The 18,509-nt window shown below is 41.8% G+C and overlaps 1 protein-coding gene and 1 long non-coding RNA gene across 2 annotated transcripts; one reads left to right on the forward strand and one right to left on the reverse strand.

Moving 5' to 3' along the window:
• Positions 1–1,237: 1,237 nt before the first annotated feature.
• On the reverse strand, positions 1,238–14,306 carry CMTM6 (CKLF like MARVEL transmembrane domain containing 6). Its single transcript, XM_065627588.1, has 4 exons — positions 14,040–14,306; positions 8,545–8,721; positions 7,388–7,486; positions 1,238–5,838 (listed from the first exon to the last, which is right to left on the reverse strand). The coding sequence occupies exons 1-4, from the start codon at positions 14,160–14,162 to the stop codon at positions 5,689–5,691; spliced, it is 549 nt and encodes a 182-aa protein (XP_065483660.1). The 5' UTR covers positions 14,163–14,306; the 3' UTR covers positions 1,238–5,688.
• LOC135984872 (uncharacterized) lies at positions 14,306–17,208 on the forward strand. Its single transcript, XR_010605722.1, has 3 exons — positions 14,306–14,630; positions 14,837–14,877; positions 16,828–17,208. It is a non-coding gene; the product is annotated as an uncharacterized LOC135984872 (long non-coding RNA).
• The last annotated feature ends 1,301 nt before the right edge of the window (positions 17,209–18,509 follow it).

Raw genomic sequence — 18,509 nt, forward strand, 5'->3', positions numbered from 1 at the left:
AGCTATTCTGAACCCAAAGAGAAGTCAAACCCAAACCCCTGCCGAGTAGTTACCCTTGTTTGGTTGCCCACCCCGAACGCAAGGAAACGCATTCATGCCCCAAACAGCAGCTGCTGAGCCAGCGGCGACCCGGTGGTGCCCGTAAAGCCGCAGACTGCCAGCCCGTCTCCTGCCCTGCTGCGCCGTTCCGATCATTTACAGTAACATGACTTGGATTACACTCCTGAGAAAGGAGTTGTCACGATTCTAGAATTATTAAATCTTTATTAATCTTAGGACTTCTGAGCTATTTTCTCACGCCGTGAAAATCCACCACTGACATACACTTATTTAATGTAACATTTTGCCTCAATTGTTTTCTTGCATCTAGTTTTCAAATTTAATTAAAAATATTAGAGGCCTTTTCCCCTTATGAATCCTTATGGTTACACTCATCTCTGGCAATTTCATCAAAGAGACAATTTCACCTTTAATGTTATGATATAAAGAAAAATAATGAAAAGGTGCCATTCTCCCCCTGTTTACAAGATCACCACCAGGTCATAAGCAATCTGTAGGATTAGGAAACAAAAAAGTTACACTGCCAAAAAGCATGCGGGTTTATTTCCTTTTCTTTGCCCCCTGCCACTAACAATCAAGACAAACATTTTAAAGGATCCAGCAGCTCCCCCTCAAACAAGTAACTCAGTCATCTGCATTTTTCTACACCAGAATAAACTATTTGCTCTTAACACCTTTCGCTAGTTTGCGCCGCTTCCTTTAACAAGTTGGCCACTTTATTTTTTTCGGCTCCAACTAATCAAGGCAATAGGAAAGCAGCACTTGAATTATGCTGGTCACAGTAACCTATAGACCATGGTGGCTGTACAAGCTATTAGTGGAAACTAGTTTGGTTGGACTCTGTGGTATGAGGCAATACTGACCTTATGGGACCTTTGCTCCTGGAAACCTGCAGTGACAATATCCAGCTTTGCAAGTTCCCAGTAACAGGCAAACAGTTCCCACTTCCCCAGTAACAGGCAAACACAATGGAAGCTCTTTCCTCCAAACCAGGAACAAAGAATGATGTTATTTCCTACTGTTTGCTCTGGGAGAACTACATAGCAACACCAAGTCAAAGCAGCAGAAATGAGAAACACTCAAGTTATTTACTAGTATTTTATTTTAAAAATGATTACAAAATATTTTAGAAAGCTCTTAAGACAAAAAAGCATAATACATTAAAAAAGACCACAGGTTTAGAATGGAAAAATATTTAAGCATTTCAAAATTATTTAAATGGAAATTCAAGGCAACGCTGGCAACACAACTGTATAAATTTTTTATTTTATATTTATAAAATTACTGTATTATCATCCTGATTTAATAACCATTAAAAGCCACTTAAAGTCTCAAAGGCATTAGAAGTGATAGATAGTTCTGAATAGCACAACATTTAATATCCACAGAACTGCCTAGGTTTACAGAAGTAGACTAAACCAAAGATGAGTCTCCTCCTTAAAGGCACTACCAGCATTCTGATTCTTTACAATTTTATATGACCTTTCAAAAATTTCACAAAGTATTTCCCTTCAGTGTAGAAAGCTTGGTATTTTTATTGCACAAATTTGAACGAGGCTCACCATGATGGCCATTATGCAAAAACATCTCGTGCAGAGCTCTGAGAACTGTGTGAGATGGCTCACTGCTTTTTCAAGTTGGAGGGTGCAAAGGTAGAACCGTAACAGACCACAGCCCTTCCCTGCTATTTTTAAGCACAGAGTGCAAGCACTAAGGCACAATTCCTTCATGTACTTAGGACCCAAAGGGCACTTGGTAGCATTGTGATTTTAATATGGGCTAAACACCAAACGCAAAAATCAACATTCACCATCTACACAATGCCTGTGCAGATTTTCAGAGCAGAAACTCACCGTCCAGCCACTTAACAAGTCCTCACATGTCCTGGGGAATCCTCTCCACTGATTCTCAAGGCACCATAAAAAAAGCCTGAAAGTGGGTGCAGAGCCTTTAAATATTTTTGGACAGGCTCAGCTGGAGAATACAAAGCTTAGAATGTGTCTGAGCAGGCTCACAACACCACTGCCAACCACCATGGTGCAGAAGGGAGAAGACAATCCTCAGAGAGACAAACTGGGCCAGTTGCTTCTGTCCACAGGTCTTACTAGCAGTTAAGATTGTACAGAGATGCTTACTTTGCAAACAGAAGAAGAAATTTAAGACAGTTTCTTGTAACAGCACTTCTGCCAGAGCTCCCACCGCTCTCCTGAACAATCCCTAATCCACTTTAGTCAAAATCAGCCACCTTAATGTAAGCAATTCAAATAGCTGGTTTAAATAAAGCAGGCTGATTTCATCACAAGCAGGCTGGGAAACAAGCAGACCGCTTTGCTGACAGAGCACGGGAGGGGTAAGAGACATCCAGCCACAGGCGCGGAGCTCCTGCAAAACCAGACATTTAATCCAGCTCCAACGCCATTCTCTGGGATCAGCCTAATTAAAAGACAGACACCAGAAGCATCAAAGGGGGCACGTCGAGACTGCAGGAGACCAGCCTGCCCAGCCGCTGCAGCGAGGAAGTCGCTCCCCCACCTCGCCTGGGAGGGCCTCACACCTGCCCCTTTATCTAAGGCAGCTGCTAAAGCAGTTAAGGAAATTACCTTGCAGCAGCAGAGAACAGCATAACACACTAGCAAACCTGCCTCTCGGCTCTCTTAAAACAGAACATCTCATACTTGCAAGCCTTGGATTAATAGTACCACCATGCAGAAACTGCTTTGTTGGCCAACAACTGGTTTGGAAGCAACGATCTAGCAGCTGCCTTAAACTTATAACCAATGTGTGACTTGCTTGTAGTATTAAGCTACTATGTGACAGATTAATGCCAGCTAAACAGTATGAGGAGCGGAGCAATATGTATTGTAAAGGACTCTTCCTATTAGGAAGGACAGCAGGACTCTTCCTATTAGTAAGCTCCATACGGGAAAACAACTCACCAGTTTTCCCAAAGTCTACCGTGTGTTGTTTTCTGTAGCTGATGGCAACGCCTGCATCCCTTTCAGTCAGAGATGGAATCTGGTCCTCAAAATCTATACATGGATCGGTCAGTTGGTGAGAGAATGGGTATAAACTTGGAACAGCTAAAATGAAAACTAAAAACACACCAAACCCCCCTCACTCTAATACTCCAAGACACGCCAGGGATGCCAGCATGTATGTAATAGGAGAATACATCAAACCATTCTGCAAAGCTGAGCAGTATTTGTTTAAAAAGACCTAATGGTCAGATCACAGGAGTCAGGAGATCCCAGTCTGTCACTTCTTCTGACACCAACTCCTTGTGGCACCTTTTCATAAAAATAACTTGCTCTGTATTTCAGTTTCTCTGCGAAGTATCAGCAGTAGATATCATAGATAGGGAAGTCAAGGGAGAGAGATTCTTTTCAGTAACAGTATGTCCAATTCAGGAATGGACACCAGTAACAAAGCACTTAGGTGGGGAAAAGTCTATAGAAAAAGCAACCAAACCCCAGAACTCTCTTCATGCATTTTCGAACTGAAAAATATTACACGAAAAATCATCTCAAGAGAAAAGCGCCACCATGGTGCTGCATTGCTTAATAAATACCAGCAGCACATTGTTACTCCTACACTATATTTACAGCTTTTAATTACAGATTAAGATTTAGAGACTACAGACATTCTGATGTGAAAACAAATTCAGTAGAATCCTGGGCAACAAAAAAACAACCAAAAAACCCCACCCTTAGAATGTTAATCATAGATATGGGCACAATCCCCAAAGTAAGACATTGCAAATCACAGCAGGGAGATGCCAAGTTTCATATCACCAGTAACACTGCTTGTAAACAAAACATCTCTAATCTACCCAGTTTTCAGAGACAGCTACAGCAAGCTCTGTACATGTAGACTAAGATCAGGTTTTATTGCAAATGGACACTAATAAATACAAGAAAAAAAAAGCCAGTCCAAAGAGCATTTCTTCTTCACAAAGCAGGAAATTTGATGAAGGAAATTACGGCTTTTATGCATGGCTCTGAAACCAAGATACAGCTTAAACCTGACGCTTCACATCACCTGTCAAAATTTTATATCTTCCAAGCAAACTGTAGTGTTAGGTTTAAGTCTCAGAGCTTAGAGAGAGAACATCACAAACTCACATTCATCAGAAAGTGGCAGCACTGGAAATAAAGAACTTTGACCTTCTTTTACAGTCCTTTGTCTTACAACAGCTTCCTCATCTGTTTCCAAATACAGCTTGCTCAGCCAATTTCTGGAGGGCTTAGTCTCAACGCTGCCACAACAGGTTACAGGACTATAAATTTGTCAGACTAGGGTATTGATGAAATGGAATTAATGCCTGGAAGACACGGAAAATGTCATGAGCACTCAAACAAGAATTGTTTTTGCATAATCAGCTTTTTTCTCATTTGCTTTGGTATTTTAGAACATCTCCTGGCTTACAGCAATTTGCTCTGCTTTTAAAGGCTTTCCCCTTAAGCGAGGTCTAGCAGTCTTGCTTCTACCTCAGACATCTGAAAAATGCTTTTTCATGGCTCCATTTCTTTTACAGCCATCAACATCTGGCCTGATACGTCTGTCGCTTGTCTGATGTGCGTTGCATCAGTAGCGTTTCTTGCAGTCCTACAGCTGGTTGCTTTTAAGACAAATCAAGGGCACAAGTACTTATTTACCTGTTTACCAACTGAACTAGTCAGTAGCAAGACATCTCACACTAGTGCCATATTTATAAAAAAACAGAAAACGGTGGGGTCCATAACCATTCTGGCAAAAATTACCGTTAACTATGCATAAGCAAGCTCCATACGGTATTAACCTTGAGAGGAATATTCACCAGGATAGTACCAACACGCTGTAACATTTTGCCCATTGATGTTCAATTGCTACTTTTGAGATGACTTTGTGAAAATATTTATTCTTAATCTTCTTCCTCTCATGGCTGGCTTTTCAAGTTTCTTCTCGTGACCTTTATAGCTTTTGAAACAATCTGAAATAAGATTCTGGCATACAAGTCCAAACTTTGACAATCATGGGGTGCGAAACTCTCTTCTTAATATACCGTTACGCTCCCCATAAAACCCTTACACTCGCTATCCCATTGAACTTATCTCCAGAGACAGATCTGAGACATATGAACAGTAAAACCAACCCAAAACCCCCTATGTAAGGACAAGCATTTCTGTAAGGCCTCAGTTAGGCATCCCTTTTACATTCACAGTTTGACCAGTAAGTACACGAATGAATTCTGCTGTGCTAATTTATAACTTGTAACAGAAGTATCTGGTCCATTTATACAGAAAATATCTTTAGGGTATAACTCAAAATTTATGCATCACACATTAACCTTTATTAGTCACCTCTGTCAAAAATCAAATCAGCATCCTCTTGTCCTTAAATTATTCTATTTAGACATGAGTTTTGTAGTGGATGTCACTTGGACAGGTGGCAAGACCAGTTATTAAGCAGGACCAGTTACCTTAGAACATGATGCTCAAGGTGCCATTACTTGATCTAAGGATCTATAAAAATTTGTGATACAAAATTGATTAGAATGAGAGACAGAAGTTATTACCTACGGCGCGCTGAAGAGTTCATTTTAGTTTGCTCCATTAAAAAAAAAAAAAAAAACCAACAAACTCCAGAAAGTTAGCTTTGTTTATTCAGTGGCTGATTTTCTGTAGCACTCTGAGTGTTGCCAGGATTTTCAGTGTGTCCACTGATGTTTTGTTTCCAACTGTGAAAATACTCTGTAATAACTTCAGCTAAAAATGCAAAACTTGCAAGAAATCCAAATGCCTGTGAAAGTGAAAAGAATACATGATTTTAAAATGTACAAACATTAACAGTATTCTAACATTGTTTGGAGAGATTTGATGGACTACTTACATACGTTAAGAACGCTTATATATTAAGATTACAGTCCTTAAATTGGTGATTCCATTTAAATTAGAAACAGATCAGGAATCATAATTCTAGCACATTTAATGCAAAAGTTTTAGCACATTTAATGCAAAAGTTTTTACAGTTCTCATTCTCTTAATCAACCTTGAACCATACAATATGTTCTGAACAGCCCTTAAGAGTAAAACTATATTCATTTTATTGCAAAACTTAGTTCTTAAAGAAGCATGGCATTGGTGGTATAGCAGGGTATTTATCCAAGAGGTGACTGCTGATTCACGGGACTAAGTGAAGAAGAGTAACACATGGAAGGTGAAGGGAGGGAAGATCTGCAGAGCCCAAGCAAGTCCTTACTGAGTCAGCAAGGGAGGGTGAAATGACATTTTGTTAATGACATTTCATTATTAGTCATGGCAAGATAGTATAAGGAGAAGGTTGGGTTTAGCAGCTTCTTTCAAACAAGGAACCACACACATGCATTATTCTAACTTTTACCTAAATTTTACAGAACTGGCTTACCCCAAAGCAATTTGACACTACTAAGTCTTAAATCAAAATAGGGGTTTTTTTTCAGCTGCAGAAAAAAAAAAATCTGAAAGACTTTATGCTCAAACCATTAGGTATGAATCTATCAGCATCACTGAAGACGACTATACAAAAGTGTGTCTCTGTAGTAGCTTGTGCTGTCTGTGGAACAGAATAATTTTGCTTTCTTTTCTAACTAATTTTTTCCTCATTCAAGAATAAAATCAAAATTTCATCTTTTAAACTCACATATTCCCAATTGCAAGGTTATTCAACAGAAGTGCCAAACGAGTGAGGAATTACAAAATCCACAGCATCCCAAAGCCTCTTCAGTGCCTTGCCCTGAGCCTCTTCAGAGTCCCCTGGGAGATGCAAGTCCTGTTGCTCTTCTATTTCTGCCACTGAGGAAAATGCTGCTCTTACTGCAGCCTTTGCGAGTCAGCATTCTCCACATATGCTTTATAATGTCTGGCAAAAGACGTGGTTTCTTGCTGACTTTGTGAGGGGGTGGCATTATGAAAGGACAATTGAGGAAAAAAGCAGGCATTTCAGAGAGAGGGTGTCGGAGAACTGGGGAAGCTGTGAGAGATGGCAATGTCAAAACAGTGGCAGATGACAGGGAAGAATACGGAGCCAAGGCAGGGAAGTCTGAGGAACGCAAAAGCAAGCCAAAAATGCTGGGGAGCCACAAGTAAGTGCACATAGAGCTTTCCAGTAATCCTGAGGAATGCCTGCTCTTTCGATTTCCTACAGGAATTTTCTGGAAGGTCATAAATAGCTAATTCCTCCGGAAACACCGCAACACACTGAATTCTATTCTCTGCTCAGTTTCTTCCCTGCAAATGGAGTGAGGTTTAGAGGGCAGAGAAATTAACACCCAAGATAAATACAAAGTAAATTATGCAGTTTTGAGACTTACACATGCAGCTTTTTCAACACCAGACCCGGAGTTGGTCACAACAAACACTATTGATGCTATCAGAAAAAAGACACCTATGGCTGACACGGCCCAAAAATTCTGCAAATGTAAAAATAAATAATGTTATAGAATTGCAGATTACACTACCTGAAAAAGAACAAGCATCATAATAGCAGCTGAGTTAATCTGCCAGTGAATTTATGCTTTGAAACTTTGATGCTAATGGGAGCTTCAGAAATTATATTTTACAGCTATATTCCAAACAACATTCAGTATTATCAACTATTTAAGAGTCTGCATTACATACTCCCCTGTTTTTGTCTTCTTTAATTATTTCATTCATTTCATCTCACTTCTTTCACAATCAAATTCAAGCTTAGGTCAACCATACTAGTATTATTCCCTATGTAAAACATTTAGGAAACCAGAAACTGGAACAAAATGTGCTCATTCGTATCTCTTACTACACTCCCTTATCTGTACCTCATGTAAAAAAAATCTGCTGTTTGCTCTGAAGACAAATAGGGAGGACGCTCCTAAGACACTATAATATTCTTACTGACTTTAGAGAGCAACTTTGTGCCACTGCTTCATCTTCTGAAATATAAAAGCATGAACTGTTACAAGTATGATTATTACCAAAAATGAGGTAAGATACACCCAGTAGGAAAATAGATAGAGTAAACAGGCAAATGACAAGTATCATGCTGACAGTGAACTGGGTTCCGTGTATGTACATATATATGCAATGACTAGGCAGTGGTATTAATCTGTGTGAAAGACTTCCACACAAGTCCCAAAATCCTGCAGGTAACCCACATGACAATTTTGGAAAAGTTGTCAATATAAAAGGGACTTCTCTGGAGACATTCAAAACCTGACTGGACGCATTCCCGTGTGCTCTGGGTGAACCTGCTTCAGCAGGTGGGTTGGACTAGATGATCTCCAGAGGTCCCTTCCAAACCCATTCTGTGCTTCTGTGAAAGTTGCCTCATTTTTTAACTATAGGCTACTTTAATCTACCCTTTAAATAGGAAAGGAGATTCATTCTGTGTAGCCTTTTTACTTTACAGTAGTCTTTAAGCACTTAAAAGAAATGGTTTTGCTTAAAAGAAATAAAACCAACAACACACAAACAAAACTAAAAAAATCCTTACCACTCTCTGTACTTTATCTTCTCCAAATGTTTCATATACATCAGTGCAATACACACACAGGATGAGTAGGCTCAAAAGAAAGGCACTGCAGCTTATGAATTCAAAGAAATAAAGTCCGCCACACTTGATACAATCCTCCACAATTTCTTCAAAAATAACAGCCAGAAGAGAGAGAATCTGCAAACAAATAACATGCTTGAGTTGGATCAAGTCTCTAATATCTTCAGCAAATAGACATCTCTGATATGGACATTAATAAACACAGCTGTAAGGAAAAATCCTTAACCTACAATGAACCTGGTAAAATTCTGCACTATTTTTTTACAGGCAAAAATAATTATATAGTGACACGGTTTACACTTGCTGTTAAAGTTGGTCAATAAACTACACTCATGAAAGCTGAGTACATACTGCCAAATACAGGCTTTTTGAATAGACCGTCAAGATTCCCGATTTGTGGTTTTGTGCAATTGCCAGTTGCAAGCAGACAGGGCCGCAGCATGGTGAACATACACCCTGCGCAGAATGAGCAAAAACGCTATTGCTTACTACTTATAATTGCCCTTGATTTTAAATGCATTTGGATTCAGGGTGGAGGGGGAAACTGGATGGAATTGACAGAGTCGGCTCCCTCCCTGAAGTTTACAGCTGATGTTAACCTCCCTTGGTAAACTTCAGAGAAAGTACACGTAGCTCACAGCTCACGTGCTCATGACCCAGTAACGGCAGCTCAGCTCTACTTGTAGGAACCAAAACTTTACACTATGTTTAAGCTATGTTGGACAGTGTTTAATCCACACAGAAGCTTATGTTCACCTTCCTGCCACAGTATGTTTTGAGGAAAGAAAAAATACCTGTACAGTCACCATACATCTGCTGCTAGATTTTCTACTACTTCATTGCACAAGAATATTGCTTTATTTAAATGTTCTCTCATTTTGGCCACTTCTTGCTAGTTTCCTTCATCCCATAAAGTTGACACAGGATTATAGATCCTTGTAAGGACAGACTTCACCAAATTAAAACAAACCATTAGTAGGAATCAGACTCGGTCATAAAATTGAGACTGATATAAGGATGATGATCCTATATTTAATCAGAGTATATGGGCAATAATGAGGTTGACAGGTTTTCTTTACGAAAAAAAAATTCTAAAATTCAGAATTGTTCTTGGAAAATAACCTGACAGTAAAAGTAAGAACAGCAATTTAGCACATGGGAACTGTAAACTACCCCTGCTAAGCCAGACCTCAGAAGGGCATTTCGAAGCATCATGTTTTGAAAACACTGCCCTTGTATAAAGTAAACAGGATCTCAAGAAAGGGAAAGAACCCGAGCTGGGGAACTGTAACAGAACTGTCAGGCCTCCGCATACTTCCCTTCCCTCCTGCAGAGGTTGGCAAGGCAAACTTCTCGGCAGCCCTTGCACCTAAAACAGTGACTACAACAGCTGTGCAAGGAGTATTTTGAACTCTGAATTTCCAATTTTTATGTATTTTTTTGCATTTCAAAATATGTGCTTACAGCTGCGTCCAATGACTTTCAGTTTCACGTTTTTCACAAGGTCAGCTAAAGTGCAAAATACACTTTCACGTATAGTTCTAGCTCTTTTTATCAGCACTGAAAACTGAATGCCATCACTTTCACCTGGGATGAAACAGAACAGAAAGGAAATAAACCTGCCCTTTAAGGAAGTTATAAGCCCAGGTAACCATAATATGATCTACATAACGGAAAAAACCCTCTCCACTGAGTGTACAAAGAAGTAGAAAGAAATCCCACTCAAAGAGTAGCTATAAAGGGTTCAGTGCCACATAAATGAGATTTACCAAGTAGAGTCCTACGTGACACTTGTCCAAGTCAATATTCAATTTTTTATTAATAAGCTGAATAGCAAAATAGATTACATCATTAACAAAGCTTTGGCTTGACGAATTTTGATTAAAGCCGTGTATCAACAGCACATTTATAAGCTGCCAGAGAGTTCTGCTTGGGTTTCTTGATTCCTGCTATCACGAAGAGAAACAAAAGGGATTACTCTCATTGTACTATCAAAAACAAAAGAAGAATTTTAAATACTATTTAAATACCATAAAAGTTTATATAGTTATAGCTATGTAACATAGCAAGGAGTTTTTTCGAGTATTAGCCACATTATTGTCTCTATTATTCATCTGCATTTTCATAACATCTCGCTATTACATACAGTATAAATACATGAGCCACTTTAAGCAAGCCAAGGGATTCCACATTTTTTCATTCCCTTCCCCAAGAACTGTTCTGCCAGAGATCCACCTTTGTCAGCATTAATCCTGGGATGAGCACAGACCTCTACAGGCTCACATGAAGCTGCCGAAGCTCCCTCTGGTTTGTTTTTATACCTGCCTTCTCCACACTGGTCTCATGGAGAATCCCCAGCAGCCGATGCCCAGGTTATCACTGATATCACTACTGCTTTTGTTTGAGCTGTCAATAACGAGCAGAGAGGGGCACCTCAGTAGTTCCTCAGCTTCTTGAAAGCTAAACCTTCCAGGCCCCTTCCTGCACCTTGCCGTATGCACGCGCTGCTTGCTTTCCTGTGTGCTGTAAAGGGAAAAGCATCATTGGAGATGCAGTTTTTATCTTTTTTTTTTTTTTTTTTTAAATGATTAGTCCTATCTGTCTGTAGGTACACCAGAAATTACACGTCTTCATCTGTGCCTTACCAGCAATAAGTTATTCATCGATACTGACATTACCGTTAGAAGTTTCTACACAAATGTCAAGTTTCTAAAGTAGATTTAATAAGTGAATGCTACAAAAGAATGCTACGAAAATAAAGCAGATCAATGAACTTCCCAACAGGCCTGTGAAAATCCTCAGCAGTCGTATTTCCAGTACAAAATCTTCTAATTCATATGGTTGCATATATTAATTCTCTAAGTCTCCACAATCAAGGCTACTATAGGAAGTGAACAATTCAGGAAAAGAGCAGATGTTTAAGACTGAATTACAATTTTCCTTTCCAGTTAGGGCATTTTGGGTAAAGTCAAACAATAGTTGATGACAAGTATTTCTGCTTTAGATGAGAATATGTTTCTACCTCAATCTTGGCACCATATGCACTGTGTGATTTAACTGTGCAGAATTTGAACCAGTTGTGGACTAACAAAAACATTCCAGCTACTAAAACCAAAACACAACACAACAATCTCAAAACCCATGCAATAAGCATGCCTCCCAGCATCCTTTTGGCAGCTACATTTTCCTTATTTCATTTGCCCACAAAACTTGAAAAAACAGGCTAAGATTACAATGTATGCCATTATTATTCAGGAGAAAAGGAGTTCTAAGGTCTAGAAACCAGTTTTCTGCAGGTGATTTCACAGTATTTTGTAAAACACTTGATCACTTCTATAACGAGGGCAGCTGATTTTCTGAGTGCAATACCCTGTTTAGCAGACCACATGAGTGATTATCGGTGCATAATCCCAATAACAACCACTATCATAATACAAGGCTAGTAGATGTTAATGACCATCGCCATCACTGGCATTTCCAAAACCCAACATTTTCCCAAACCAGGAACATTTTTCCTACTGCAGATACTGAGGCTACCACCCTCAGGAATTTCTGGGGCTTGTTCAAAGTGTTCTGACCAAGAACTCAAAGATCTGTGCATTTTGATAAAGGGATACAAAAAGGGAGTGAAAAGCTGTTGGAAATTAGGAGGGTGAATGACTATAACTCCATTTTCTTTTTCCTCTCATTGAAGGACAGGCACAGGCCATAAAATTCTAATTCTTTAGGAGAATATCAAGCAGCTATCCATCCCATTTAGGAGAATAATAATTCTCCTTTTCGCTACCTAGAAAGCTTTTAAAGTAATGCCTCTGTTCAGATAAACAGTTTAAGAGTGGTACACCAGTAAATTTGCATATGTAATAGTTTCTTTTAGTCAGTGAACCTACTTATATAAATGATCTACTTGTCTGGGATCAACAGCAAGCAGATCTTACTTTATTAATCTCCAGTAGATGAAGTAAAAGTTTATGTTCTATTATATTTATTTATTTAAAGCATTCTTGGGTGTGATTTTTTTTAATACTCTTAGAAAACATAATTTTTGGCAGCATTACTGTAACCTTTACCAGCACTCAAGAATCGTATGTTTCTGGTTGAGGGTTCTGACTGTGTACGAGATGAAGTTTAAAAACTCAATGTCCTCTTTTCTGCAACGGCGAAGTAACGAGAAAGGACTGGAAATCACCTACAATTCCCTTGAGCATGAGACATCTGACTAAAAAGCCACTTTGTTGGCGGGGAAAAGTAGGGTTCCCACTGTCGGTTTCACTACCTCCCCGCCAGTACTGAAGAACGATGCTCCTCGCGTCCTTACCAGCAGCCGCACTGGAACGTTTTGGAAGAGCCCATCGCCGAGCACAGAATAAACTGGAGTCGGAGTCACACGCCCAAGGGCTGAATGCGTTCAGGTATAAGGCTACATGTAGCAAAAAGCGAGCAGAATGTAAGCCTCATCTCCTGGTGGAACATGCCCAAGTGATGCACTGCGATGCCTTACACAATAGGTCACCACCAACGCTGCATGTTTCTGATGCAACTTTCTACCACGACTCGCAGGGGAAATGAGCGCCCCGATTTTAGCACGGCCGGTGCGGCAGGACAGGCTCACAAAGGGGCTGCGGGGCCGGCAGGAGGGGGGGCCCAGATGCAAGCCCTTCTCAGTTCTTCTGCCCTACCCTGACTTTCAACCAAAGGTTTCCACCTCCCGTTTTCACCCAGCGTGGCTCTCAGTAGAAAATACTAGGTTTCTGCGACGTTTCCCTCTGACTCTAAACCACAGGGGCTTAGCTGAGCCACGCCAGCTGCAGCACCGAGCCTTGGTCGCACAACCATCAGGTGTCAGCACCTACTCTTGCAGCTGGAACACGGAAAAGGAACAAGCCTGTTACTTCCCCACCATAAAAATCAACTTCAACAGTCGACGCTGTTATTAAGACACCGTGCCACCTTTCCAGCTGAGTCACAGGTCTGTGCTGCCTCAGAGCCAGAGCACGACCTGCCCTGGATCGAGGCAGGCCTTCCGCTGCAAGGAGCCCTGTCCCGACCGGCAGACATCATTCCGGCCACCTCCCCAAGCCCGCGCTTTAACAGAGTTCAAGCGGCAGGGGGTTGCCCTAAAGCCGGAGGTCGCAATTACACGCTGGTTTCTGTACCGAAGCTGCACCCTTGGCAAGGAGGGACACCTGTAAAGCACTCGGGCGACACTCGGTGACACGGCGGGAGCGGGCCCAGCGCGGCGCCGCCTGCTCACCCCCCGCCGCCCCCGGCCGGTCGCAGCCCCGCGCACCCGGACGGGGCCACGTCGGTGAGACTTTTCGGCCCGTCCTCACCCCCCGCCCAGGTCGGCCAGTCAATCAGTCAGCAACCGGCCTGGCCCCGCTCCTCCCCGCTCCCGGCCGGCCGCGCTGCGGGGAGGAGACGTGCGGACTCACCGCCTGGGACGCTTTGGTCGGCAGCCGCCACCCGCGCAGGTGCCGCAGGGTGCAGCCCAAGGGCCGGCGGGGCGGCTTGGCCTGAGGCTCGGTGGTCTCGTTGTAGACGGCGCCGTTCTCCATGGCCGCGCCGGCTGCCGGCTGGGGGCAAAGCGAAAGCAAAAGGGCGGCGGCGGGAGGGGCGGGGAAGGAGAAGGGGAAGGGGAAGGGGAAGGCGAGGGCCCGCCTGGCCCCGGCAGGACAAAGGCGCTTCCCGCCGCGGGCGGCATCGCTCCCCCCGGCGGCGGGCGGGAGCGGCGGCCCCGGGCGGTGCGAGGGGAAGGGGTCGCTCAGGCCTGGGGCTGTTCTCAGGTTTTGTGAGGGCTGCTTATTAAGAACAGTTCACAAGGTTATTTACTTTCCTCTTGTCACATGAGACTACGACATCCGAAGGGGTTTTTTTAAGCCAAAGCTTTCGGTGCTTGTGTTCCTCGTTATTAGTGAGTCTCTACCAATATACTGCCGTACCTTTGTCCAGATCAGCTTTTAGAAGAAGATGCAGCTTTTGGTGGCAGCATAGGAGTAGATCCAGCCCATCGTATGTAAGCGAAGGTGTGTTACATTCACTTTTATATTATTAATGTATTATCCACAGGACTATTATGGTCCTTTGTAGTCAAGTTCAGATATACTTCACTTATTTGAATTCAGGCAAATACAATGTACTGATAGAAAGGATGGCTGTTTGCTTTTTTAACCTTAGCTTTATACATGTGTAGGGAAGGGAGCAGGTTGTTCAGACACTGTCTCTCTTTCAGAGCCGCGCAGTGAGGTGGAAGGATGTGTGCTACAGTGACAGGTAGGTGCTATTTTTAACTCTCTCAAAGGCCACCGTTAACTAAACAGATGGAGTAGTACGGCCCAGATAAACGCAGTTGGGTCATCCTCAGTGCTGAACGCATACAAGCAGGCCACATGCATGACCTCTCCTGGTAAGACAACACAAGCTGGGAGAACATCGTGAGGTCCCCAGGCAGGTGGGACAGACTTGTCTGTGCCATAAATGATGTTCAGCTGCAGGAATTGGCTTGAGAGGCAAATGAGTAGGGCAAGTCCCGTAATTCCCAGGGCATGGGAGTTTCCACTAAAATACTTAAGGTATTGCCATGGGTGTGCTCTAGCTCCTGCCTGGGGTTGGGATGAGTCTAAAGTAGCTCTGCTGGCAGCATCCCAGAGTGCAGGACTGAGCAGGTAGGGGTAGTCAGTAACATTGACTGTTATGACTTGTGAGTCCCCTGTGCCTTTATTATATATTTTTTTACCTTAGTACATTACAAATAAGATTACATTACAAGGCTGGCATCTTTCTTCTGAAGGAAGTTCCCTTTTTGTTTTGTTCCTTGATAATATCTCAAACCTGGCTGAATAACTCCAAAGCCACAAAGTGACTAGGCTGTGGTCTGTTCTGAGGGAGACAGGACTTAACACAGATAGAAGCAATTGTCAGTTCTCCTTTTAATGTGTTCAGTAGCATCTAAAGCTGTTTGGTAGTTGTTGTCTTTTAAATCCTGACTAATGTCTTAATGCAGCATTGCTAGATTATGAACACAGATATTAGCATTGAAGACAACTGTCTTGACAGACTGCTTTTCAAGAAGTCACAGAAACACAACACAAGCCTTCAAAGAGAAAATATATGGCAACCTTTTTCTAGGTATTGCTGTCTGTAAGACTTGTTTTTCCTGTTCAGGCCTTCTCCAGGAAATACATATAATTCAAAATCTAGCTTACTTAGGCCACTTTATTTATTTATTAATATAAGGAGGTGTGTGAAAAGCAAAACAACAGCAAAGCTACAGGAACTATAAGATTATGTGACAGAGAAGGAATGAAAACTGCGCAACAGCACAGAACCTGGTAGTTTAAAAATACTTCAAGCATTATGTTAAAACATACAAATGCCACTGTTCACACAAACGGGTGTTCTTTTTTCATCAGAACAGTCTTTCAAGTACAGTATCCTTCCTTTAAAGAGGGAATGCAAATCAAAACAGTTATAAATAACAAGCCTGTTTAATGCAGGTAACTGTAATTAACTGGCTGTGATGTAATGGAAATCTCATTCCAGATGTACCTCTATTCATTTTCTTCTGCTTATGCGCTGCACCTGACAGAGTTTTCCAAAAAGATGTCTGTCTTACCTGCTGCCATGGCCTCTGCTGCAGTGGCAGAACCAGAGCTAAAGGCAGGACATGGTGGCAGAGAAGCAGCCCTTGGAGTTAGATCCTGCGCTATGGTAACATCCCCAAACAGCCAGCCAGAGCGTGGGAGATGGGTGGAAGCAGATTAGTGATGAGTGACCTAGTTTTCTCCCTCATTACATTTTCTCCAAAGATACCCACCATAGTGGCCAAAAAGCTGTACCAATTAAGTTGGGAAAGCCACCTCATTAGGGGAGATAAGTGTCTACACTATAGCTGTACGAGACAGTTACCACTCAATGTCACTTATGTTGAAATAATTTACAAAAAAGTGTGACTGGAGCTCCTTGAAGCAGTTCAGTAAATGTCCTCCACTGGAATAAGGGAGATACAGGCCAGGGCCGCATCGCTGTTTTCGTAAAGTGGTGCCCTGGTGGCTCTTTGGCCCTTGCTTTGTGCTGCATTACAGTGCAATGCTGAAGCCTAAATCCCTCACAGAATCAGCAGCAGAGCTCCACTGATCTGACTGGTCCCTAATGAATATTCTCCTTTTCACATGCTCATAAATACAGTTGTGAGGTTTGGTTTTTTTGCTTTTCTTCTCACAGGGTGAGGGAGAAGGAAACAGAAGAATGGGAAAGCAGTGTAAGAGCCCAAACCACTGAAGGAGCCAGACTCAGTTTCACTTGAAGGGTGGTGAGGTTAATTGCTACTGCACAATTTGAGGAGCTCCACTGAAGTCGGCCAGTCGGAAGCACGGCTTTCTTCCTGTTCTTGGCTCTGGTGTTCCCACACGGGCATCTCAACAGCTTTTGTTCATGACTCTAGCCCTGTGTATTAAATGAAATAAATACAGGATGACGAGCTAGCAAATGAAATATACCAAGTACAGTGGCAAAGAGCTCAGAAAAGACTTGAGTGTCTTGCATCTTCAGCTCTTGAGTCTTTGTTTTTGGGCTTAGTATTGCAACTGAACTTCACAAACCCCGATCACCATACTTATGTGCTAGAATGTGATTTTTAAACAGCTGAGGAAGAAGAATTAGCATTTTTATCAGCTATTTGTGAATATCCCTTATGGCATAAGAGAAAAAACCCTTCAACTCTCCACATTTCCCACATGCAGGGTTAGGCCAACTCCTGTCAGTGGTTTTCTGTGTGTCTGCATGGCACAGAAAAGCATAAAGCCCTGAGGTGCTCGATAGGCAACAGTTCTGCAGCTGCAGGTGTCCTGCTGCAAATAACATTTGTTCTCCAAGTAAAGGCTGCAGCCCAACAGGCTTGTACGTGCACTTCAGATGTATCACTAGAAATTTAAGGTTAGTATAGTATGGTACATATCCATATAACCTAAAAGTCAGATGCACATTTCAGAGACTGACATTTTAAGCTGAAGAATGTGAAGTGTCTGGAAATAAAGTGGCCGTTTACTCAAAGTTTTCAAGCTTAAAATCTGCAGAACAGCTTTATTACAAGCAGTATACTCAACTGACATAGGAACATGGTAGAGAGGAAGAGATTTGTAGAATTCCCCCAAAACAGTTTACTTTGAAGCTAATTGGCTCGTTGCCTACACAGAACTAGCCCTGAAAGTCCAAGGGAATTTATTTGGTTTACTTATTTTGTAGTGTTTTCGCAGTATTTATACTGCAACGCATTTAAAAAGTATTAATTTTTCTTTATGAAATATCATCTCCTGTAGATCTCATAGATACCTCTTTGCTTTCTGCTAGACTCACACTGAAGTATTGAAGGCACACGAGTGATTAGAAGCCAAATTCAAATTATTTGTGCTTTTATTGTTTTTAAAACTGGGGTCATCATAAACCTAACCCACCTACAGCTTAGGGCATGGAAGCACAATAAAGAATTATGCAGAAGTATTGTTGCCAAATTAGCTTCATTATTTTACCTAATTTATTTCTTACTCATTTTTGGTGCCTGACTTGATGGTGAAGGAAGAACAGGGAGTAGGATTCACTGGCACTACATTCTGTGAAAAGGGCTTTCTGTCACAGACTCCTTTTGCATGATAGTTCTGGTAAATCCCACCTTCATTGTCTACTCTCATCAAAGCAGTGGGCAGGGGAATTGCAAGTCAAGAGGACAGAGCAACCAGCCTAGTAGTCTTGGTCTCATCAGAGGGGAACAAGAAGCCAAAGCCATCAGGTTATGCAGAAACACATTCCCAGATGTTTTCCTTCTGTGGTAAAATACCTTAAAGTATTTTTTTTTCCCCCCAACAGCTGAGCAGGCTGTAGGTACATAGTGACAGCAGCATTAAAATAAT

Source organism: Caloenas nicobarica, chromosome 2 (assembly GCF_036013445.1).
Source record: "Caloenas nicobarica isolate bCalNic1 chromosome 2, bCalNic1.hap1, whole genome shotgun sequence".
Taxonomy (NCBI): Eukaryota; Metazoa; Chordata; class Aves; order Columbiformes; family Columbidae; genus Caloenas; species Caloenas nicobarica.

Coding starts and splice junctions, on each gene's coding strand:
- CMTM6 (XM_065627588.1), bottom strand. CDS start 14,162: ATGGAGAACGGCGCCGTCTACAACGAGACCACCGAGCCTCAGGCCAAG. Junction 8,722..14,039: donor CGACCAAAGCGTCCCAGGCG/GTGAGTCCGCAC, acceptor ATTTGTTTGCAG/ATTCTCTCTCTTCTGGCTGT. Junction 7,487..8,544: donor AAGATAAAGTACAGAGAGTG/GTAAGGATTTTT, acceptor TTACATTTGCAG/AATTTTTGGGCCGTGTCAGC.